The sequence below is a fragment of the Prionailurus bengalensis genome, chromosome A1, assembly GCF_016509475.1.
Source record: "Prionailurus bengalensis isolate Pbe53 chromosome A1, Fcat_Pben_1.1_paternal_pri, whole genome shotgun sequence".
NCBI classification, from domain to species: domain Eukaryota; kingdom Metazoa; phylum Chordata; class Mammalia; order Carnivora; family Felidae; genus Prionailurus; species Prionailurus bengalensis.
In genome coordinates, this window is record NC_057343.1 from 78,721,400 (window position 1) to 78,747,428 (window position 26,029).

The window sequence follows — 26,029 nt, forward strand, 5'->3', positions numbered from 1 at the left end:
TAACTCCTTCTTCAATAATTTAATGGCTGCCTATCATAGTATTACATGAAGTACTCTATTTACATAACCACTTAGATTTTTCCCCGTTTTTTTCCATTGCAAGTGATACTATGATGAGCACCTGTGCACATCCATCCATCCATCCATCCATATACGTGGGATTTCATTAAAGAGTGATGCTAACCAGGAACTGGAACATTCTCACTATCTTCAAATAAATGGATATGATTAAAATGATGCATATCGTCTCTATCTCTCCCATCAGGTATTTGATGGTAGCTGATAATTAGCAACTGCGCCTACAGTGATCTCATTTACACTCATTAACAAAATCAAATAAGGTCAAAATTTATTGTCCTGTTCAGTGAATCATGAGTCTGGCAGCTGCTACCACCGAGGCAAGCATTAATGCCTGGCTGTTAACAGACTGTCTGAAAAAGTATTTTGCTGATTATCTTCTAATGAACTTATTCCTAGGAGATAATATTGCAAAGAATACGTGACCAAATTTCTCTAGCGAGAAGAGTTTAAACTGATGGTACGTTGGGATTTCCTCAACAAAAGGGGAAGCTCCTTCAAATAATAAATTTATATTACAGACCAGGATGCGCTAGACAACAGCCATTTTGAGGGATACCGTGGAGGAGGAAAGTGTATCTTCTCCAAGTGTGTCCTCTGGTTTCATGGGGCAGAGAAAGGCAGCCATTGTTGAATGGAGGCTAATTCACTTAGCAATTACTATACGCTATAATTTTCCATCTCATCCTTAATCCAAAGTATCCATTTTGGATGAGCCAGATCTTATATATATCTTCTTATCTATAGTCACCGTAAAAGAACCACTATCCACGTGTTGTCATTGTCAGTGCAAAAATAACAAGGAGAGAAGGCGGTGGATCTCTGTTGTGGTTAGACAAGGTTGGTTTTTTTTTTTTTTTTTTAAGTTTTTATTAAATTCAAGTTAGTTAACGTAATAACGTTGTGTCAGGTGAGTGATTCAACATCACCCACGGCTCGTCATGACTAGTGCCCTCTTTAATCCCCACCCCACCACCCACCTCCGGTCTGGTTACCGTCAGTTTGTTCCCTGTATTTGACAGTCTGTTTCTTGGTTTGCTCTTTCTCTCTCGTTTTTTCTCCCTTTACTTATTTGTTTTGTTTCTTAAATTCCACGTATGGGTAAAATGATACGGCATTTGTCCTTTCTCTGACTTTTTCACTTCGCATAATACTCTCTAGCTCTATCCATGTCATTGCAAATGGCAAGATTTTTTTAAATGTTTATTTATTTTTGAGGGAGAGAGAGAGCAGAGGAGGGAAAGAAAGGGAGGGAGACACAGAATCTGAAGCAGGCTCCAGGCTGTGCGCTGTCAGCACAGAGCCCGATGCCGGGCTCGAACTCACGAACCATGAGATCATAACCTGAGCCCAAATCGGACACTTAACCAACCGAGCCATCCAGGCGCCCCACAAATGGCAAGATTTCATTCTTTTTATGTCTGAGTAACATTCCACTGTGCGCAACATTGATATACATATCAATCACATCTTCTTTATCCATTCTTCAGTCAATGGACACTTGGGCTGCTTCTATAATTTGGCTTTTGTAGATAATGCTGCTATTTAAATACCAGGATGAATGTAACCCTTTGAATTCGTATTTTTGTATTCTTTGGGTAAATATCCAGTAGTGCAATTGCTGGATAATAGGGTAGTTCTATTTGTAACTTTTTGAGAGAACTACAGGTCAACATCCCTGATGAACATGGATACAAAAATTCTCAATAAAATACCAGCCACCTGAATCCAACTATACATTAAAAAAAATCATTCGCTATGATCAAGTGGGATTTATTCTTAAGTTGCAAGGGTAGTTCGAGATTCACAAATCAATCAATGTGATATACCATGTCAATAAAGAAAGGGTAAGAACCGTATGATCATTTCAGTAGATGCAGACAAAGTAGAACAGACATTCATGATAATAAAAACTTGCAGCAAAGTAAGTTTAGAGGCGACATACCTCAACATAATCGAGGCCATATATGAAAACCCACAGCTCATATCATCCTCAATGGGAAAAAGCTCTCAGCTAAGGTCAGGAACAAGACAAGGATGTCCACTCTCACCACTGTGATTGAACATAGTACTAGAAGTCCCAGCCACAGTAATCAGACAACAAAAAGAAATAAAAGGCATTCCGATAGGCAAGAAAGAAGTAAAACTTCCACTCTTTGCAGATAACATGATACTCTACATACAAAGCCCGAAAGACTCCACCAAAAAACTGCTAGAACTGATAAATGAATTCAGTAAAGTCACAGGATAAAAAAATCAGTGTAGAGACATCTAGTGCATTTCTAAACACCAATAATGAAGCAACAGAAAGAGAAATTAAGTGATCACACAGAGTTTTTAGAATTAGCACTTAGTTTTGAAAAAACAAACACAGAGCATAGTTTGAATTTAGCTTGGCTCTCATGCCAAACATGAATGCCAGGTAAATTTAGTCAATATAAAAATGGATCAAGAAAATAGACAAGTCTTCTTAATCTAGGCCGTATCAATTAAATGGCATCTCTTGACTCAACGAAATTTCTGTTATGTGATTGAACTGGCATCGTTTATTTGCATGGCTTTTTTCAATAAACAAAACATTTTTATTTTAAGATCTTTTATTTCTATGTACTGAATAACCAAATATGATCGTTTTTCAATACCAAAGTAAATATAAAAATAGTGTTCATTTTCCTACCAGAAAGATGGTTATGCCACAGTCACGTAGATAAGGCAACAAAATCTCCTACATCCCTGAGCAGTGACGTGGCATAAATATTGGAAAACGCTAAGGGCTTTGGTGATTATATTTATTGTTGTGAACAGGTAGTTCACCTGACCTGCCTTTCAATAGATAATACATTGCTTTTCATAGATAGTATGTACACAGTCAAAATTTAGAAGGTACAAATGAGTGGAAAGAAAAGGGGAAAATTTTCTTTCTCGCTCTTGTCTACTTAGAGTCTCAGCTTCCTTCTCTAGAGGAGACAGTTCCTGTGTGACCTCAAAGAGATGGGAGAGCATGTACTAGTAGCTCCAACGTTTTGCAAGTTTGTGTGATGCCACTTTGCTTTTTTGAGAAAGCTGTTTTTGCTAACCATAAGAAACCCGAAGATGATTTTCGCTTTTACAAACAAAGAGAGAGAGAGAGAGAGAGAGAGAGAGGGAGAGGGAGAGAGCATTCAGTATTGGTTTTGCAGTGAGCCCCCATGGAGTCAGGGTGAGCCCTGAGCATGAGCACAGCCTTGCCCAGCTCCCTCCCCAGGAACCCCCTCCTCAGCATTTTCCCATCAGGCCCACCACAGCTCTGAAATGTACCATCTGTGAGCATCTGGGCTTTCCCTCGATTTATTTTGTGCTCCTGTTACCAAGATGTGTCCTAAGGTCTCAGAAAAGCCAAAGAGAGATGATTTTCTGGGCATGGGAATGCTCGAAAATATTTCTGTATAAATTAATGGTATTCGCGTCTTCACTTTAGGCAAAGTTTAGGTAAGTTTTCATAGGAAAGCTGTACTTTTTGGATTATCGGGGGAAACCTGTATGAGCATACCAGATTATATCTCCTTTAAAAACATACGAATGGTCAAAGAATCTCCCAGTGTCCTACAGCTTCCTGAGATATATTAAGTAGAAAAAAAGGAAACTCTTAGAAAAGGCATTTCTAGGGGCGCCTGGGTGGCTCAGTGGGTTAAGCGGCCGACTTCAGCTCAGGTCATGATCTCGCGGTCCGTGGGTTTGAGGCCCGCGTTGGGCTCTGTGCTGACAGCTCAGAGCCTGGAGCCTGTTTCAGATTCTGTGTCTCCCTCTCTCTGACCCTCCCCCGTTCATGCTCTGTCTCTCTCTGTCTCAAAAATAAATAAACTTTAAAAAAAATTTAAAAAAAAAGAAAGAAAAGGCATTTCTATGTATACCAGAGTTTCATGTTCTCATGGGCTGATACACCATCACTTATTTAATTAAACTTCTGTTAACATGTATGTTTTCTCTTTCATTCATGGTGTGATTTTACAGTAACTATCCTCATAAATATGCCTTTTGTACATATGTAACTATATCTATAAGATAAAGCCCTGGAAATTGAATAAATTGGCCAAAATATAAATGCATTTTAAATTTTGATAATATTGTCACTTGCCCCCATAGAGGATCAATAATATACATGATATAAATATAAATAGTTGTATTAAAAAAGTATGAGAATATCTGTTCTATCACATTCTTATTGAAACAAAGTATCAAAGTTTTGCTTTGTAAATTTTATTTTATTCAATTTTTTAAATGCTTATTTATTTTTGAGAGAGACAGAGAGTGCAAACGGGGGAGGGGCAGAGAGAGACACACACACATACGCAGAATCTGAAGCAGGCTCCAGGATCTGAGTGTCAGCACAGAGCCCAGCGCAGGGCTTGAACTCACAAACTGTGAGATCATGACCTAAGCAGAAGTCACACAATCAACTGACTGAGCCACCCAGGTGTCCCTGGTTTATAAATTCTACAGCAAAAAGAAAAACATACTTCAGTATGTCTTTGTTATGAATGAGCAATCTACCTTTTTATAAGTTTAATAGCTGGGGTTTTTTTACATACGTTTTTGTGTTTTTGAACATTTTTTATATAAAGTTGCATTTGTTATTTATTATATAGTTAATAGACTTTCTTTAGGAAGCTCTTCACATCACAAAGAAAAAAGTCATTTTTCTACTATTTCATTACAAATATTTCCCCTGCTGTGTCACCGCTTTTGACTTACTTTCAGTATTTAGTGCAGAGTATTTTTATAAATTTTGTAAATTAAAGTTAGCAATCTTTCTTCTCTGGCTTCTATTTTGTTTTTGTTTTCAACACTTAAGACATTCTTCTCCTAAATTTGTATTGTTTGTATGGCTTTGTTTTCCTGCTTTTAAATTTTTCTTTTTTCAACATTTATTTATTTTGGGGACAGAGAAAGACAGAGCATGAACGGGGAGGGGCAGAGAGAGAGGGAGACACAGAATCTGAAACAGGCTCCAGGCTCTGAGCCATCAGCCCAGAGCCTGACGCGGGGCTCGAACTCACGGACCGCGAGATCGTGACCTGGCTGAAGTCGCGCGCTTAACCGACTGTGCCACCCAGGCACCCCTGTTTTCCTGCTTTTAAATATCTGATTTATATGAAATATGTCTCGTTTAAGCAATGAGGGTTCCAAACTGTCTATTTTTTTTCTTTTTTTTTTTTTTTTTTAATTTTTTTTTCAACGTTTTTTTATTTATTTTTGGGACAGAGAGAGACAGAGCATGAACGGGGGAGGGGCAGAGAGAGAGGGAGACACAGAATCGGAAACAGGCTCCAGGCTCCAGGCCCTGAGCCATCAGCCCAGAGCCTGACGCGGGGCTCGAACTCACGGACCGCGAGATCGTGACCTGGCTGAAGTCGGGCGCTTAACCGACTGCGCTACCCAGGCGCCCCTGTTTTCCTGCTTTTAAATATCTGATTTATATGAAATATGTCTCATTTAAGCAATGAGGGTTCCAAACTATTTTTTTTTCTAAACAACTGCGTAGTTTTCTCCTCTTTATTAAATAATCCATGTTTCCCCCTTTGACATGCCTTGTCCCCTTCCTTTTACACTGAAGCTTGCACATAGTAACCCATCAGAATTTGACAAAGCTAAATCATACACCTGGGTTTATGCCTTAACAAGGCTAGCCAACCCAGGTATACCCCAGTATGTCGCCAACAAATATTTTATCCAGATTGATGCTGAGTTGAAGATAACATTGCTATGTAAATCTACAGGCTAGATTTACCATGCTCTAACAGGAAAAGGTCACATTTGGTGAGATTAAGAGCTATATTGAAATGTAAACACATTTATACAGTGAAAGCATAAAACTGTATTTATGACCTTATTTACATTTCATACCTAGAGAAAAAAGTGTATTGTACTATATACCCAGTGCCCTGGTTTCTTGAGGTTTTTGCAAACCATTTTATTGTCTTTATTTTATTGGACAGTCTAAATTACACCGTGACTCATGGGCCAGAAAGGATCCGTTTATAAATATAAATAATATAATTTTTCCTATGAATTAGTTTCATTTCTTCACAATTATTAAAGTTGTATTAGGGAACCCAGCTACCACCCTCCTTTGCTATATACAGTGTTGCAAAGTTGGAAGAAATTTACTCCAATTTAACAAATAGACCCCAAATCAAAACCTATAGTTTTCTTGATTTTAATGAGGCAATTTATATACATTCAAATCCCAGCCACCTGAAATTGGCTTGGGTCCCTGACGCCTATCTTTCTCATTTTAAAAGTTTCAACTTATCAAAAATCCTTCAATGTCGCTCAGGTCTTTGAGGTTTGGCTGTGCTAATGAACGAACTAGGTCACAGCACAGGTCTGCCAGAATGGTAATTAATAAGAAATAGCACTTACATAGGGCTTTACATCTTCAAAGGACTTTGCAAACACTAATTAACCCACATAACTGACCCCTTTAAAAGAACTAAGCAGGAATGAGCATTTGTTTTATGAATGACAAACTGACTTGCAATAAAGCTGTAATTATGCCTGATGTGAAGGCGTTACTCACAAGCAATATGTCTTCTCCCATTACATTTCACATGATTCTAGAACAACTTTCCCCACTTCAGCACTAGTGACCTTTTGGTTTAGTTATTTGTTGCGGGGGAATTTTCTGTCCATTGTGGGATATATAACAACGTCTTTGGTCCCTGCCCACTAGATGCCAGTTGCACGTCCCCAGTCTTGACTCCTAGAGGGGCGCTTGGGTGGCTCAGTCAACTGAGTGTCTGACTCTTGATTTCAGCTTAGGGCACGATCCCAGGGTTGTGGGATCAAGCCCCGTGTTGGGCTCCATTCTGAGCATGGAGCCTACTTGGGATACTCCCTCTCTCCCTCTCTCTCTCTTCCTCTGCCCCTCTGACCTGCTTGTACGCACTCTCTCTCTCACACACATTAAAAAAAATAAAATAAAATAAAAGTAAAAAAGTCTCTAGAGGCTGCCAAACCCTGGGGGGGGGGTGGAGTGCACAAAAACCAGCCCCCGTTGTGAACCACTATGTAGAAGAAAGGGCAAAAAGTGACTGACTCTATTACAAGGTTTCCTTACAAATGTAGTTCTTTTCTCCAATTCACATTTTGTTATTACTGTGTATCACAGAACCCCTGCACCTGTTATTTTCCTTCTACGTTACATACAAAAATAATAACTGATATGACATTGTCCTAAATATTGTTTTAAAACACACCCAGACGCAGGCGTGCACACGCATGCATCACACACGCACACACACTTAGTCCTCAAAACAACTCAGTAAACTAGGTACCACTATTACCCTATTTTAAATAAGAGCAAACTAAGGCACAGGAAAATTGCCTAAATTGTCCAAGTACAGAAGTCTGGATTCAAACTCAGGAACCTTGTTTCCAGGGTCTGTGTTCTCAACCACTGAGTTATTACCTGTATGTGTGTTATTTCCAGCAGAGGTGTTTTTTTTTGTTTTGTTTTTTTTGTTTTTTTTTTCTTTTGATGGTTATTTATTTTTGAGAGAGACAGAGACAGAGACAGAGACAAAGCGTGAGTGGAGGAGGGGCAGAAAGAGAGGGAGACACAGAATCCGAAGCAGGCTCCAGGCTCTGAGCAGTCGGCACAGAGCCTGATGCGGGGCTTGAATTCGTGAACCGTGAGATCATGACCTGAGCTGAAGTCCGATGCTTAACCGACTGAGCTACCCAGGTGCCCCTCCAGCAGAGAGTTTTTAAGCAGGGAACACCGCTAATGTCTTAAATGTCACTATAAGGTCTCTTAAAAACAACAGTGACACTACCGATAAGGAAAGAAGAAAATGCCAGAAAAGAGAGGAGTGAAGCTGCTCTGTGTAGTTATACTCCAAATATATTTATGACATTAATAAACACAAGACACACTGAAGTGTAAGAGGTTCATACAGCATTATTCGTGCCCTTGAAGAGCTAACTCAAAAGATAACATCAGATAAATATATTTTGAGGCAGAAAATTATGAGGAGCACAAAACTGATAAATTCTTGGATGGTAGGGAAAAGTGTCACGACCGGGTGGCTAGGGCAGATCACGAGATAAAAATGGGGTATCAGCTCTTTAGGATCTAAAATTTGGAGACTGTCACAGCAGGTGCACAAAGAGGGCATTTCTGAAGAGGAAATAGGATATTCGTGGAGGCAGAAAGGGCTAATTGTAGTGAATCAGTTTGGCTGGAATTGACGAAGCAGAGAAAGACAAGATTGAAAAGTGAGCTTGAGGTCAGGTTATAAATGTGTTACCATCAATTTGGATTTTTTTTTTTCTAGTAAGCCTTACGGAGCAAATGGAGAAGGTGAAGGAGGAAATATCTGACTGCTTCTTATGCACTGAACACTGCTAGCACTTTGACATACATTCCTTATCTACTTAATGAAGGTTTTCAGAAAGAGGAGAGCGTGATGACGTGTGTACTCACTCTCCGTGGCTGCATCTTCAACTGGAGGCTCAATCGGGAAAAGATTTGCTCCCCAGTTCTCACGGCTGTGGCAGCCTTCAGTTTCCTGCAGCTGTAGGATCCATGACAGCTTACTTCTATGACAGTCAGCAGAGAGAAGGAGGGGGAGAGAGATGGAAGGAGGGAGGGAGGGAGGCAGACAGAGAGAAGGTAGGGACAGTCTGCCCGGAAGACTGAGTCTCACGCAATGTAACGTAATCATGGGGCGATCTGTCCTCTTTGTCATATTCAATTGATAAGAAGTAGGTCACAGGTCCTGCCCACAATCAAGTGAAGAAGATTGTACAGGCGTGTGGACACCATTATCCAGGGATCATGGGAACTGCCTTACACTCTGCTCACCAAAGTCCGTCCTCTGATCCTTAATGATTGGCCTCCCTCCCTTATGCAAAATGCATGTGCTCCCCTCCTGGGGTTTCGAAGAATCTCAACCTACTATAGTAGCAGCAAAGTATAAAACTCAAGCCTCAAATCAGGTGCAGATGAGGGGCCTGGTACAGCTGTCCATCTGTGGCCCTGCAAAATCGAAGACCCACATAATCTGCCCCCAACACATCCACCGTGCAATGGTGACAGAGACGTAAGGAGGCAGCTGTAGACATTCCTTTTCAGGAGGGAGAGTGAATGGAAGGGAGAAAGGAGCGTCTGTCCATAGCAGTTCTGAAATCCAGCCAAGCTCGTGCTGGGAATTCCTAGATTTGTTTTCAAAGCTTGGGAATAATTCTCGGTGGCTCCTGGCCTGACTCTCTGTACTCAGTAGTTCTGCCCTCAGACTCATCCTTCCTTCGTTCATGCACGAAGGCTTGTTTGCAGCTGAGTAGTCTTCCAATGTGGGGAGTCAGCTTAGGAATTCCCTGAGCTTGCACCCCTGGGTTAACAAGGTTTAGGAATAGGAAGCCTCAGGATGAAAGCATCCAAGATGAGGTAATCAAGATGAGGTATTCAGGGCAGAAGCAACCCCCCAACTTAGTACAATAGCAGGAAGCTGCTTTCACAGGAAGGAAGGACCAAATTAGGTAAACAGGTAAATAGGGCTATAGACTGCAGCAGGGTCAAGTTTCCCAGAGGAGAGCTAATTAGCAAAAGAAAGGCGCCTTGTTGACCCAGAGGTAGCAGCTCTGTCTTATCCCCTAGGCAAGCTAAGATAAACAGGCTGGCGTCTCACACCTGCCATAGACAACCATCTGCCCAGCACCAGGACTTTGTTTTGTATTGACCCAAACCCCTAACACCGCATATCTTCGAAACCCCCTTACCACCCCCCCCCCACGCCCATGAGTTAATGTTCATGGATTCATTGTCTCTTTGTACACATCCATTACGCTTGTAAGCCTTCTGATCCTAATAAAATCAGAGCAAGGACCCTCACTCAGGGCTCTTGTCTCCTCCAGGACATTAGCCTCTCTCTCATTTTAATCCTGCGTCTGCCCTCTTGCTGGACAAGAGAGAATTCCAGACCCAGAGTCTACGACATTCCAAGACTGGTTCCTGCCAGTAGAGTTTTGGGGGTTTTCTCTGTTTCTTTCAATCCATACTGGCAATGATTCTGCTGAAATAACTTTCCGAAGAATCCCGTGGGTCTCGTGAGGATTTCAGTGGGGTTCTCTCCTCTCAGCATAAGGCACCCAACAGACCTTTGCAAGATGAGATCTTCTCTGCTTCAGCCTCCTGCTGAGGTGGTTCCGGAACACAACACAGCTCATCTTCTCGCAGGCCCTGTAGCTTGAGAGGATCGAAGGCTGTCATCTGAAATCATGCTTTGTGAAGTTGAATAATCTGATCTCAGGTGTTTTTTCTTTTTTTTTTTTTTTAAGTATATTTATTTATTTAGAGAAAGAGACAGAGAGTGGGGGAAAAGGCAGAGAGAGGGAGAGAATTCCAAGCAGGCTCCACACTGTCAGAGCTGAACTGCATGCGGGGCTTGAACTCACAAAACGTGAGATCGTGACCTGAGCCGAAATCAAGAGTGGGATGCTCAACTGACTGAGCCACCCAGGTGCCCCGAGCCTCAGGTATTTCTGAGGTTAGAGCAGAAATTGCGCAACCACGCCTTTGGCTTTTTCTGTATGTGACAATTTTGAAGCAATTCATTAATTTCAGCGGACCTTATAGCTGGAGAAGCAGAGAAGTCATGAAATTGTGGTTTCTTTTTGTAAAAAGCAGATTTTGTTTAAATTCTTTTGCATTTTATGGTAAACAGTGAGAACTCAGGTGGCATCGTGGACACTTTGCTTGCAAGTAGGTATACATCCAAGTTCAGCACCTACACATTTCTTTTTGTGCAGGAGACAGTTTCACTAAGCTTCTGTCACGGCATAACACGACACCCCTTCCTCCCTTCCTTTTGAGCCCTCGTTGGCAGCACCCTTGAAATCCCGATTTCTACCAATACTCTCCTTGGAGATTTTAGGCTTTACCCTATAGTGTTTCTTGCATTTCTTCCTGACTGTGCCCATCATCCATTCCTAAAGCCACTTTGTAAGCATTTGTTAAAAGTACCCCGCTTCTGGAACCAAAAATCTGTATTAGTTTCCTGTTGCCAACTTCTCATCTGAAAGATTAGCTGGGGAACCACCATTTCTGCACTCGTGGTTGTTGCCAGCATGCACTTCCCCGGGCACATCCTTCAAAGCCAACACGGGGAGGGAGACTCTCAGAGCTGAGTCTGTAATCACAGTGGTAACAAGACAAGACATTTTGCTTGTGTGTGTTCTGAATATGTGGGCATGATGGAAATGGTTGTTTTATGCCACTGAGGTTGGGGTTGACTTGCTATGCAGTCATAGGAACAGGAGCAATACCCAGAAGTCCAATTTTTGCCTTTTGGTAAATACATTTTAATTTATTTTTATTTTTTAAAGATATATATATATATATATATATATATATATATATATATAAATGTTTTATTTATTTATTTTGAGAGAGAGAAAGAGAGGAAGGGAGGGGCAGAGAGACAGAGGAAGAGAGAATTCCAAATCCCAAGCAGGCTCCACACTGTCAGCACAGAGCCTAACGCAGGGCTTGAACCCACAAACCGTGAGATCGTGACCTGAGTCAAAACCAAGAGTCAGGCGCTTAACCAACTGAGCCACAAGGGGCCTCAATTTTAAATTTTTTTAAGTGAATGAAAGTAAATCATGATATGTTGACAAGAATTTTTGCCCATTGTGTTTATTGCTGTCTGCCCAGGTACTTAGATGACACTCCTATCTGTAAACATTTACATTAAAAAATGTAAGGGATGGTGCTGTGGACTAAATGTGTTCCCTCAGAATCCCTAATCCTTAGAACCCCTAATCCTTAATCTGATACTTGGAAGTGGGGCATGTATGTGTTGGGGGAGTGTCTTTGGGATGTAATTGGGTTGAGATGAGTAAATGAGGGTAGAGCGCCATGTTAGAAGTTGTGCCCTTATAAGATGAAGAGCCCAGAGCTAGATCTCTCTCTACAGCACGTGAAAATACAGGAGCAAGGTGGCTCTCTGAAAGCCAGAAAGACGGCCCACACCAGAACTCAACTTTGCTGGCACACTGATCTCAGACTTCCAGCCTCCAGAAACGTGAGAAAGAAATGTTTGTTGTATAAGCTACTTGGCTGATGGTATTTTTGCTACATGAGCTTGAACTGAGGAGGGAGAATCAAGAAATCAGCCTTAGACAAGAACCTGAAATACCTTGCTAAAAGTTCTTCAGTGCATTTTTCCTGAGCACCAGATACAACGCATGTTCTGCAGTGTAACATTTGAAATCCTTCAAAATTTATCCTAATTTACCTAAACCTCTCCCTCCCACCTAAATTTGAATGTTTTACAAACACTCTCCCCCAAATGTTTGTACTCCCCATGCTTGTATTTATAACCTTCCCTCTGCAAGGACAAACCCTCCATACCAATATGCCTGAGGGAATTCTACTTATGGTTCCAGAATGCACTCCCTTATTAACCCCCATTGGATTAATGAACCCCCACTGGGGAGGCCTGGATAAGAGCAGCAGATAAAAGCTGGAGAGTTTTTCTGTATGCTGGGCACTATAATTCTGTTCTCATACATGCTTTTTAAAAATTATTTCAAGTGTATTTATTTTGAAAGGGAGAGCAAATGAGTGGGGGGAGGGCAGCGAGAGAAGGAGAGAGAGAATCCCAGCAGGCTCTGTACTGTCAGCACAGAGTCCCACGTGGGGCTCAACCTCATGAACCAGGAGATCATGATCTGAGCCAAAATGGAGTTGGATGCTCAACCGACTGAGCCACCCAGGTGTCCCTGTTTTCATATATTCTGCGTGAGGTAGATACTGTTTCCATTTGAAAGTTTAGAAACTAAGGTTTAAGGAAATTGTGATTTGTTCAGACAACAGAGACAACTGTTGGCAGAACTGGAGTTGAGCCCAGGAAAACTAGATTCTAAAACTTGTATTCATTTCATTACAGCATATGGCTTCCAGGGAATCCATTATTCTTTCATAGGGAAGCACTTTCTTTTGTATTCCAATTATTTTTATCTTTCAGGAGTTCCTTAAAAGCAGAGACTGTCTTGTTCATTTTTTCACTCCAATGACTATCAAGGAGAGTAAGAACTTAATATATATTGGTTGAAATTGAATGGGAACAGTTTATAAAATAGCTCTAGTGCTCAAAGAATTTCATATTAGATATTTTAAAGCTATGTCCAACCTACTTCCCCCAAAGTAAGAGTTCCAAGTTTCCAAGCCAGACCTGTTCACTCTAATGCCAGGTAGAGTGCATGCCTATGATGCCTATGAAGCAGTTAGGGTAGCCACTTGATCTTCAAAGAAGGTGCCATCAGCCACAAAAATAAAAACAAAAAAAACCAAAAAACAACAAAAAAAAAACAAAACAAAAAGCAACTCTTTCAGGATGGTGATAAGTCATCAGGAATGCAGAAAAAGGCAGAGTTCTTGAACAGTGTCTTGTCCTGCCTGCTTTCTGGCAAGAACACATAGACTTGGAGAAGAGCAAAGTAGGCTTTTCAGTATAATTCAGAGAATTTATTCCATTAATATTTATTGAGTGACCAATTACAACAGTGAACAAAACATACCGAGTGACTTCATTCATGGAGTTTCTATTCTAGTGGTAGGAAATAAAGGTGCAGTGCTTTGGAAAAAATAAAGCAGAATGAAGGGATGGTGTTGGGGTGTGGGTGGGGGAAAATACATCAGCCCTGAATGAAGTTCAAGGAAAAAGCACACAGACAGATAAGACTACAGTGTGGTGAGCAAGGGGGTAAATGATAGGAAATCAAGTCAGAGAGCTAACAGAAGATGGGTAATCGGGGCCACCTCCAATGGACCATTTATGACTTTGGAAGTTATGAGTGATGGGGATTCAGTAGTTTTGGTTAGTGGAGGAACATGAATTGACTGCATCTTTGAAAGTAAAAGTGAGTGTCCTCGAGAGCTGACAGTAGTGGAATAAGAGTGCAAAAGGGAAGGCCCGTGAGAAGGTGATGGTGGTCTGTGAATAATGGTGGCAGGTTACTGGAAAAAGTGGTGAGAGGTCATATTCTGGATTATTTGGAAGCTCCAGGCAACAAGATTTTCTGTGAATTGGAAACATGAGAACAGACGGAACCAAGGATGACAGCATGGTTTTCAGCTTGAGCAGCTGGGTGAATAGATGCACCATTTTGTGAGGAGGGGAACACTGGGGAGGAGCGTTAAGTGTATTGCAGAAATCCAGAGTTCTGAACAGAACATTTGTGAATTGTTAGGTAATCTAAATGACTGCAAAATAATCCCGAGGTCTGTAAATAGGACAGTTGTTCAGACTGAGTGGTGAGCATGTGCATTCATTACGCCATTCTCTTTCATATTTTAAAATGTTTTCTATGAGAAATATTTTATAGTTCTAGTTAGACACATTAAGTACGAGAGGCTCATTAGACTTCATGTGGAGACGTTATGTGGATACATACACGCACTTGAGTTCAGCAAAGAAACCAGGGCTAAAAATACATGGGAGTTATCAGCATATTTAAAGTCAGGGGATGGATGAGAATGTGTAGAGAGTGAGTAAAGACAGAAAACAGGTCCAGTACTAAGAAAATGAACTCCCCAACATTTAGAGATGGGAAAGAGAAGAATCTAGAAAGGCATTTTGCCAAGTTTTTGAAATGCGTATCCATTTACTAAAAAATATGTACCTTTGGGGGCACCTGGGTGGCTTGGTCGGTTAAGCGTCCGACTTCGGCTCAGGTCATGATCTCGCGGTCCATGAGTTCAGGCCCCGCGTCGGGCTCTGTGCTGACAGCTCAGAGCCTGGAGCCTGTTTCGGATTCTGTGTCTCCCTCTCTCTCTGCCCCTCCCCTGTTCATGCTCTGTGTCTGTCTCAAAAATAAATAAACGTTAAAAAAATTAATAAATAAATAAATAAATAAATAATATGTACCTTTGAATCAGCAATTCCATTCTAAGGATGTATAAGAAACAAACAGGACTAGAATACACAGACTACAGTACAGATTGATTACAGTGTTCGTTAGGAAAACAAAAAGGTGGCAAGGTCAAATAACCTAGAAGTCGAACAATAATGGGCTAGCTGAACACATTACACTACATTCAATGGTATAGTGAACAGCAATTTAAAGTAATGTAGGCATATTTTAGTGGCCTGCCTGTAAATTCTCCCACTGAGAAAAGCTGATCAAATAAAACATTATAGTTTTACACTTTTCTGTTACACTGTAAATCCGTGTTTTGTGCTTTCCTTACCATCAAAAACCTGAAGTAGTGAATGTTACTGTCTTTGGTGGTAAAATTAGGTACTTTTCTTTCCACTGCACTTACTGGTTATCTACTTTGTAGTTTTTCTCAATAGGTATTATAAAAATATGCAAGTTTAATTTTTAATGCATTTTTAATTTTTTTTTAATTTTCTTTTTGAGAGAGAGCGAGAGAGAGAGAGAGCACGCACATGAGCATGGGAGGGGCAGAGAGAGAGGGAGACACACAATCCGAAGCAGGCTCCAGGCTCTGAGCTGTCAGCACAGCCCTGACGCGGGGCTCAAACTCACCAACCGTGAGATCATGACCTGAGCCAAAGTCAGATGCTCAACCAACTGTATCACCCAGGTGCCCCAAGTTTAAATTTTTAATAAAGTTCATTCAATAATATGAAACACAAAGGACTCAAATAGGAACCTGATTTGAATCAGTCAAAAATTATAGATACCATAGTATCTAATCTGATTGAAATAACTATTACAAATTGTCTCAAAATAAATACATCATGGGGTGGCTCAGTTGGTTAAGCATCTGACTCTTGATTTCACCTGAGGTCATGATCTCACAGTTCCTGAGTTGGAGCCCTACATCGTGCTCTGTGCTGACAATGTGGAGCCTGTTTGGAATTCCCTCTCTCCTCCTCTCTGGCTCAAGCTCGTGCTCTCTCTCAAAATCAATCAATCCATCAACCACCATAAATTTCAATAGCATATTAAATATTTTATTTAAATTAAGAAATAAAGTTACATTTGTTCCACCATTTCAATAAAATCTCAAACTACTTACAAACAATCTATACACAGTTCCTTGGGTTCCATATTTTAAGTATTTCAAAGGTGTCATGAAAATATATTTTTCAAAATTTTAGTACATAAATCCAGACATAATATATATTATATACACTGAATTTAAATAACCTAAGATAAAAATCATTTTAAATAGAGCAATTTACCTCTCTGTAATGAAAGTCCCAACACATAGGCTATTTTGACATGTGGATTACATCTAGGAAAATCACTCTTTGTGAATACTATTCATCTTGGAGTAAAGCTCACATAAAAACATGGTCTTTGAAATATGCTCTATTTTAGAGAAACAATAAATGTGGGCCCAATATTTGCAAAATGGTAAGTTTCTTTTAATCAAACTGATCTAATTTTAAGTTTTTAGACCATCAAGTCTCATTCAATTTCCCCTAATTTACCTAGTTACATCAATAACAGGTTTCATTCATGAGCTTGCCCTTAACCCTAAAAAATAAATTTGTTTACAACATTTCACACTAAAAGAATTTTAGTCTTCAATTTAAGATATATTTTTACAAGTCTAACTATAACAATTCTTCTTTCTTGCAATGCTTTATTATATAACAACAATTAAAATTTTTATTTGACTCCAGAAAATCCATTTAGATCAATGCTTTTAATGACTCTAAAAGCTTCTGAATGTATTTTATTAATATTGGAGTCAAAATTCTAGATTTCTATAGGGATATTATATCAACACCTCTTCTTTAAACTGTTTATTTCATCTTGGTTTTAAAAGTCATCAAATATTACACTGCTAAAAGATTTTTTTCTTTCTTGGCTTTGGGCTATTCAGGGTCTTACCTATCTCAAAACTTAAAAATATTGTTTTCCTATTCTAATAATACCATTTAAGCATAAATTTGAAGGGATAAAAACAAAATGTAGTTTAAAATTTTACCTTTACCACCTGTTACGATGTGTCCACCAGATCACAGGCTTTCCTCACTAGAAAAGCTAGCTTTAAACCAAATACTGATTTTCCTCCTGCAATTCACACTTGTCTATTGAATCAGTTACCCAATCTTGTTGCAGGATTTTAAATTTTCTCTTAAGAGTTCTTCGAAAAGCTTTCAAATCTGCAACACGACTATGATCCTCCCCAATGATTACATGAGACACTCCCTGAGCTAAACAAGAAACTACTTTTGCTCCATGAAATCGAAGTTCCAAAGCTGTAAAAGCTAACCTCGTCCCCTCGATTTTGGTACTCAGGTCATTAACAACAGCATACAAGTCCAAATAAATAATGTGGTGTCGAAACATACTGAGTGGGGAGTGGTCCCAGGAATATCGATATTCTAAATTAGCAATCATGGAAGCTGTTTCTCCAGGACTTTGTTCGCCGGAATTTTTAATTCCTGAGAACACTTCTTTCAGTTGGTTCAAATCTGTATCAACGAAATAACTATCACCATAACAATCATATTCACGGGCAAAATGCTGCTTCGTCGATGGGCACATATGAATCATAAAGCGAGGTTGCCACGGAACACAGCTTTTGGTCTTAAAACACTCTAACAGCCACTCAGGTTTGACAACATCATGTTCATTGGAAGAAATTATGTTTTTCACCCTGATGTTCTCAGACCCTGCAATCACACAGTAGGTGTCTGGGCCTGGATTTTGTACTATATAACCACCAAATTCCGCAAGTCTGTTCTCCAGATCGGGCTTTGGATGGCTGTTTGTTCCACTCATAACACAAAACTCCACATCTTCAAATACATTAGAAACTTTGTTTACATTAGAAAGGTTAGGTGCTTTTAGGTGCTCAATGATTCCAACAACTTTCTTGATCCTTGGGGCAGCTTTCCGCCTCTTCTCTTGTGGTTCATCATCACCCCCGACATAAAGGTGTTTGGACGCAAGCTTTCCAGATGCTTTCCCTCGAAGTTGTTCTAAGTCATCTAGGGTGGTACACTCATACCACTCTTTGTCTTCTCTGATCTTTTCAATTCGGGGGAAACGCAAGGTGCAGCCAGTTTTATACATCTCACTGGGGACGATCTCTGTTGCTTTAATCTGAACGATGACAGAATGACAAGGCTCAATGTACACTTCTGGCTTCTCTGTCCCACATAAGATGCTACTTGGTGGGGCTTTTTTATGAAAAGGCTTCCAATGCTTGGCCAATTTCAAACCCAGATCATACAGTTCTTTCATGGTATAACCTGAACCAACACGACAGAGAGTGTGAAACATGGAGGGTTTTTCACCAGGAGGAGGTTTCTCTGCTACAGCACACAGAAAATGAGACATCATTCCGCCTCGCGAACCTTTACCCCAATAGCCCCCCACAATTAAGGTGTCCAGTTCATCCATCAACCCATCGACATACTCTGGTTTAATTTTTAACCATCCTTCACCTCTTTTGTCTGGCTTGTAAATGGATAGAGGATGTTTGATCATGATTCCCTCTTCTCTTTTGTCTATTGCTTCATTCAAAGCATCAATTACTTCTTTCTTCGTATGAGCTTCTGTTTTTTGCACTATGTCTATCCTACCTGGTATTGGTGTAAAAACACTAGTGAGAATGTCGTACCTCTTTTTCAGGGTCTCACGCCCTAGCTTTTTATTATTAACCATCAGTACGTCAAAAACACAGTAACAAGTTTGCAGATCGGAATCTTCCACCATTCTCTTGATATCGAACTTATTCCCCTTTTGCATAAAAGTTTGTGTATTAGGGTTGAAGGCCATCATCTCGCCATCCAGGATACAGGTTTGCACGTCTGTTTTGAATGCACTGTGAATGAATGGTGTAAGAGAGCCTTCCCGTGGAGAATCTCCAAACTGATCTGTATAGTTAAACCCGTTCCGAGAGAAGTACTGATACACATCCCCATCCTTGTGCATTTGCATACGCTCACCGTCTAGCTTGGTCTCAATGTAGAAACTCTGGTGTTTCATGTCCTTCTCAATTCTCTCAATATCTGCTATGGCAGCCAGCATTGGTTTAAAGGCAGAGAATAAAGTGATAGAAATATCAGTAAGTCCGACGGAAGGATCGTGCAGTTGCCTACAGACTTTTTCAAGATCCGTGGTGACATTATGCAACTCGGCAGCATCATTGTGGAAAGCAGAAAATACAGATTGCTCACTAAAGCCAAGTTTCAAGTCCTTTACTATCATCCGTATAAGCCACTTTTGTTCCAGTGCCGAACTCTGACTTATAAGCTGAAGAAGACTCTTTTTTATTAGGTCCTTTCTTCTGGCAGAATTATTGCTGGCAATTGAGTCTAAAAGGTCATTTACTTGCTGTACTGTTAAACTTCCTTTCTGCAAACATCTTGGTTTCAACACGAAATACGCAATCGTCGCAAAGTCTCCAGCATCTCCACGAGTTCCAGTGGGTGTCCTGTAATTTAAAAGCTTAAGGGCATCTTTTCCTTCTCTAGGTAAATTAAGCAATTCAATATAAAGTTTAGCAAGCATGGTTTCTTTGATTCCATAGGCCATTCTTTCTCTTTCGAGCTGAGGGAGAATAAGTCTCATTGCTGGATAAAAAGAGTCCCTGACATCTTTTTGGTTCTTATGAAGGGCATCATGAAATCTTCTCCAAGAATCTAAAAATTCCCTGAAGTGTCTGATTTTTTCTGCCCGTCCTTTACTTTTCTGTATTCTTTCTAAAGTTGAACATAAATCTGCAAAAGGAACGTGAGACGCAACAGTTTGTGAAGTCTGTGGGGTAGCCATAGAAGCGATGCGGAATCCTCTGGTTTAGCTAATAAGGAAAAAAGAAGAACTTTAAGTCAAAGATAAACTTCAACTGAATATTTAACGTAAAGACTTCACAGACAGTGCTTCGCTCCTGATAAAAGATTTATCAACATTTGCAAAATGAAAGTGAATCAATGCTTATAAATTCTGTCCCTTTTCCACCTCTACATTTAATGAAAATCAACTATTTTACTTCAATTCTATTCTGTATTTATTACTAAAAGTATCAGCAGCCCCACTCACTACATTAGCAATATTGAAATCGACTACCTCGTCTTTCTCCGTAAACTCCAACTTCTATTGAATTAACTATTCCGTTCCTTATTCAGTGCATGATGCAAAAGAATAACAACAGAAAAAGAAGGCTCAATGCATTTCATTTCTGGCCTTCTGAGGTAAGGCCTTTCCTTTTATTTCTCCTCTTTTTCTGTCAGACTACCACACAGCCTCAGAAACAGATGTTTCTAACAAACCACCAGCTCATGGAATTGAATTTGGCTTTGCAGGAAGTTTGGACTCCTACACAGGTAGCAGTTCACCACAAAAAAAAAAAAAAAGCCCCAAAAACAAACAAACAAAAAACCCCAAAAAACAGCTACCTTCTTCTTTAGGCCAAACAAAGCCTATGTCTGTCTGTGTTCACTTTCACATCACCACTAGCTTTACCCAATCATTCCAATCAATATTCAAAACCCAACTCAAAATAACTTCCACATGAAATCCTTACTTGACTTACCTCTTCTAACTATTTTGTCTAACTATTTACAGCTTCATAAATTTAAATTCAGTAGTACATTTTTTGGGTTCATACTCTCATCTCATGCCTGTTACCCCTAACAATTCACTGACCACATATCCACCAGGCACCGTGCTATGTTTCTGCTTTCAGAGAGCATATGTTCTGTAAAGAAAAAGGGGGTATGATGGAACTAATTACAAAATGCTAAGTGCTGCAACAAAAGTAAATTGTCATGAGACAGTTGTCCACTGAAGTATCTTCTAAAGTCAGAGGAAATAATGAGTACCTTGCTGGGCTAGGGTCTAGACTATTTCCTAAAGTGGTCACCACAAGTGTGACATTTCCTTAAAGTTTTAAATATTCATGCAAGTCCTATTAGAGTCTATAAGATATCAGAGCTACTATGTGATGTAAACCATAGAACACTAAAATCAACTAACTTTTCCAAAAAAGACTTCAAGAAGGGGCTCCTGGGTGGCTCAGTCAGCTGAGCATCCAACTCTTGATTTCGGCTCAGGTCATGATCTCAGGGTCGTGAAACCCAGCCCCGTGTCGGGCTCCATGCTGAGCGTGGAGCCTGTTTAAGATTCTCTCTCCTTCTGCCTCTCTTCCGCACACACATGCACTCTCCAAAAAAACCAAAGACTTCACGTAAAATGTGTGTTCTGGGAATAAAAACCATGTTTTATCTTGTGGTATCAGACACCTCCTGGTATATCCCCGTCAAGCTCAGAGCAGCTGCACAGGGAGGAGGGAGCCCCGTAGCGGTCTCAGGGACGGTGAGATTTCCCCACAGCAGCAAACAAGCCACAGGCACCATCAGTACGAGGCTATGTTGCCTAACATCTGGCTTAAGAAATCACATGGCTGGTTATGGTACAGCCGTTACTACCCCACCAGTCTCCTGAGGTCAGGAGTTGCAATTTGTGTCAGTAGTGCCTGGCACTTAGTAGGTTTGTTTGCTGAACGAATTGCTCAACATCTAGAGTGGAGTTCCTGGAAAAGCACACGAGAAAAGGCCAGGGGCTGATTGCATTCACTCCCCACTATGCCTGGTGGGATTCAGTCTGGTCAAAACCATTTAGCAGCTATGACTGCACAGGGCAAGTTCCACAACAGCCATTTGGTGGCCTTTAAGGGAAAAGGCTCCACTTCTCAGTCGAATTCCTAACAAAGGAAACTCAACTTCTGTTGGGTCAGTTAAGACCAAGAAATAAACCCATGAGAGACAACTTTCCTGAGACTTTTGTCTTTGAATACAGTAACTGCTTCCTCTTGAGGTGTCTTATCAGCGTAACGGACTGAACCACCTGCTTATGTTTACTGTCTTACTTCCCAAAACATGCCCCCTTAAGTCAGTACGCTGTGGTATATAATGTTATATTTACAACCCATATATGCTGTATAAAAAATGAAGAATGTTGAGAAATTCTTCTTTGAATGTACAAGGTGGGAATACAGTTTCCGATCTATCTGAATATTCTACTTGGTCTCAGTTTCCTTCAACAAGTTCCAGGCAAAGACTCAAATTACTTTATAACAACACTGAAATCTAGGTAATGGGGCGGACACCCATGTATGCCAAAACTGCTATAAATACAACAAGGATTCCCAAACTAGTAACAAATGAATAGCTTTACATATTTTTACTCATAAAATTGTACCACTGCTTTTACATGTTCCCTAATTTTATCTTCTGGATTCTGGGTTTGTTAGTTGACGTTTTTGACTTGTGGTTTGTGGTTAGGGTTCAGGCTTCACAGAGTCCAATGTTAGTTCAATTCTAGACTCAAAACTTAACAGCTGTGCGACATGGGGAAACCACTTAATTTCTCTGAGAGTCAGTGTCCTTAAGTGAAAAATGGGGTTAATAACTGCAGATGGTAAGAGGAGGATGAACTCAGATAATTTACATAAGGTGCTTAACACAGTAGTTGGTAGCTGGTAAATCCTTGATCAATTTTAGGACTATACTACTTGTTGACGCAAGTAACATTTAAAATATAAATATTATAAAATATTAAGGAAATAAGGGAGGGATATGCTTCGCTTTTTGATAAAGAATAAGCAACTTTCAAGAGAATGAATACAGATCATTGATATTACAATAATGACTCATCGTCCATTCAGCAACTGCCTATATTATCCTAAAGTGACACAATGAAACATACCAGCAAGGTTGCATTCAGTGAATATGAAGCTTTAGTGCTATTTTACTGCAGAGAAAGTGACTGGTACAATTTAAGTTTCCTTCCTGCAGCCCCTTCAAGAAGATGCGCTTCCCTGTGAGACAAGGGATTTACAGCAGCCTTTATACACTTGTGATATTTGGGGAGACTCTAACCGGACAGAAACTTGTGATAGGAAAAAGCCAGAAGGCTGTGGGAGCCAGGAGGTTGACAGAAGACGAAAAGTAAGAAGATAAATAAGGTGGTTCCCTCTAAGGATACTGTATCTCTCTCCAGCTGCACCGGGACAGGCCTGCAAAATCTCTGGAGGGGTCCACACCACTCCCCCAACCCCGCAAATAAAACCCGCAACGGATCTGGGGTGAACTCGCACCGGCTTGGGGGGAGGGGGTCCCTAGAACCAGACAGTCCGCAAACACAGCATCACAGCAGCCAGCTGCGTTCCCGAGAGGCAGGCCCCTCGCCCCCGCATCCCAAGGGTGCGGGTCTAGACCCAGAACCCCGAACCAAAGACCCGGCTTCCACCGCAGCGCGGTCGCCAGGGCGGCCCGTGACCCTCACCTGCGACTCCGGCCGGGGTGAATGGGCCGAAAGACTTCCTGTCCCGAAACAAGAAAAAAACTTTAAAGACTATAAGCAATCGGAGGGCCGAAAAGACGCGGGGTGGTCCCCTCCGGCTTGGGTCACCCCAGCCCAGGGTCTGTCTGCCAAACGTACCCCACCCCCGTTCGCTCCGGGGACTCCGAGCCCCCTCCCGGGCCGCGCAGCCGCACAAACACCCCACAGGACGCGAAGCCCCAGGTGCGTTCTCCAAACCGGAAGCCGCAGTCCAGGGAGCCGGTTCCACCAGCTGTTCCTGGCGCAGACGCGATCTCCACTTAAGGCCGGGGAGGCCCTGACATCATGAAGATGCTTGCGCAGGCGCAGTCGCATCTGCAGGCCTTGAGGGCACAGGGATGATGTGCGCACGCGCAGTGACGTTCGGGTTGGGCACTGGTCCACCTTGCATGGCTGAGGCGGACTCCAGGGAGCCTGGTGGCAGCGTGACCACAAATACAACTCCTGTTAGCCTCCCAAAGCAGCAGGTGTTCTTTGCCAGTGTTTCACCCATGAGAGTGGATTTTGTCTGAGCGAGGATTTTGTCTCCCAAGAGCACTTTGTGCACTGGCTCCTTCCTTGGAATGTGAACCTGAGTCTTCCCTGGCCTTGGTCTGCTCACTAGCAAGTGACAGCCTCGTAGAGTTCTGTTTGCTGTTATGGAAACTGTACCAATACTCATCTCATTGGCTGCTTGTGAAAGTGCCCATAATTGAAAAGGGCATCTTGCCTCCCCAAACATCAGACGTTTCATTTAAATGGAAAAATAGGCTTGTCCAAAATTGCTTAAGGCTGTCCTTTCCTATTTGTTTCTCATGATGGTACAGCTTGGATGTGAGTTCTTGTCTCCTAATACAGAAATAATACATAATTCATAAAAATACATAATATACAATTCATAATACAGACATAAAGAGTTGCATGCCTGGAAATCAACTATGGATTCTTCTAGTGTCTGTCCAAGGAGTCAAAATAAAATTATTTGGCAAATCTTCACTGAGCACCAACCATGATATAGTAATTTGCTAGGCATTCAAGATTGAGATGAAAACAAACTCAGTCCTTATGTTCCAGGAACTGTTGATTTCTACTAATATTTTGTTTTGGTTTGTCTTCTTTCATGGAGAACTGAAAAATTATCCATGACGGTGGAAACACCTTTGAGAGTTATTTCCTCTTGCCATAAAATACTGTTGCTTTAAGGGGTGATATTTTAAGAAAGTGATATTTTGCTGCAACAGTCTCTGAGAACATTTTAGAGCTACTAAGTGCCCTTTGGGGTTGCCTAATGTTCAAAAATCTCATTTTACAAAACTGTCACTTATTTAATTCACAGCATTTGTTTGTAGCAGAGCTAGACTTAGCCCAACAACATTCAATTAATTTCCTTTTATGTTGAACGCACCTAAGTTATCCAAATATTTCTCTGAAATCAGCTATGAAGTTTACAAGTCACATGATATTCTTTTGATGGTAATTTCTGCAACTACTATTCAACTGAATTATCAATTTATTTTGGAGTAGCACCCAACAATGTTGGTAACGGACCCCCCACAAGAGTCCATCTAATGAAAGGGCATTTGTGCGCATTTATACCTTGTTCAGCATCTACTGAGCTCCTATAATGTCAGAGTTTGCACTTTGTATTACTGATGGAAGAGAGGAACCATGGATTATGAAACCAAACTCCAAATTGATTCAAATCCTAGTCCATGATATTTTAGCCTTTCTAATCCTTGATTCAAAGATAATCAAGGGTTTTTCATTAAGTATCTTCTAAAGTTGCTGTGACTATTACTTTATTTACGTTAAGTGGTCTTAGTGCCTGGCATTTATCAGGTGACAAACAACAAGAAGCTAATATCGACAGCCTGGCTTTGACCTGGAGCTCTCCATCTGACGGCAAGATACATGTTTTTTGTTTTGTTTTGTTTTGTTTTTTTAAATATGAAATATTCCTTGTATATATAAAATAGGGGACAGAGAATAGGGAATGACCAAGGAGGGGGGGGATCAGACATCTGTAGATAAACAATTTAGTACAACTTGGTGCCTTGGGAAAGTGAAGGTAATGAAGCACCAGCTTCAAGGGCCCCTTTGTGTGGACACGTCCCAGGCCCTGGGCTCTAGCAGTGTTCCCTGGTCTTGTGCTTTTGGAAAAGTTGCAAAAGTAAGATAATTTTGCATTCCTGTTCTTTGGAAGGCCCTCTAAATCTCCTCACGTGCAGGCCTCATAAAACCTCCATCTGCCCGTGAAGGTCCATTCTGATAGAGGTAGGAGAGGGCTGGGTTGGGAGAAAACATCAACAAAATAAGTTACGGATGCGTTTTTAAGGAAGTACCGGAACGCACGGTACATACCCCTCCTAACTCTATTGGCCAGACACGCTGTCTTAGGTAATTAATCCTAATCTGTGTACACGCTTAGAGCTGTGTCCCAAAGGGAAATCTGGTGCGTTACCAACACTCACCCTGGGGGCCTCGGATGAGGGGCAGGAGGCCTCCAGGTGCCCCGGGCTCAGAAGCCGCCGGGTCCGGTCTCCCACCGCGAGTTCCAGCGTGCCGGCGGCCAGGCTCCAACGTATCTTGTCCGTGCCGGCCACCGTCGCCGGGGACTCCCCCGACTGTGGTTTGTGCGCATGCCCGG

The 26,029-nt window shown here is 41.1% G+C and overlaps 1 protein-coding gene across 3 annotated transcripts; it reads right to left on the reverse strand.

Moving 5' to 3' along the window:
• Positions 1-16,027: 16,027 nt before the first annotated feature.
• Positions 16,028-25,962, reverse strand: LIG4 (DNA ligase 4). Of its 3 annotated transcripts, XM_043582870.1 has the most exons (3): positions 23,503-25,823; positions 23,347-23,384; positions 16,028-19,861 (listed from the first exon to the last, which is right to left on the reverse strand). In XM_043582870.1, exon 3 carries the CDS (start codon positions 19,831-19,833, stop codon positions 17,098-17,100), a length of 2,736 nt encoding a protein of 911 aa, XP_043438805.1. In that variant the 5' UTR covers positions 19,834-19,861; positions 23,347-23,384; positions 23,503-25,823; the 3' UTR covers positions 16,028-17,097. The 3 variants fall into 3 exon arrangements, with proteins under 3 accessions (XP_043438805.1, XP_043438787.1, XP_043438796.1); XM_043582852.1 differs by lacking the exons at positions 23,347-23,384; positions 23,503-25,823 and adding an exon at positions 25,854-25,962; XM_043582861.1 differs by lacking the exon at positions 23,347-23,384 and having other exon boundaries at positions 23,503-25,822.
• Between the last annotated feature and the right edge of the window lie 67 nt (positions 25,963-26,029).

Excerpts from the sequence above, each read along its gene's own strand:
- LIG4 (XM_043582852.1), bottom strand. The coding sequence starts at position 19,833 with ATGGCTACCCCACAGACTTCACAAACTGTTGCGTCTCACGTTCCTTTT.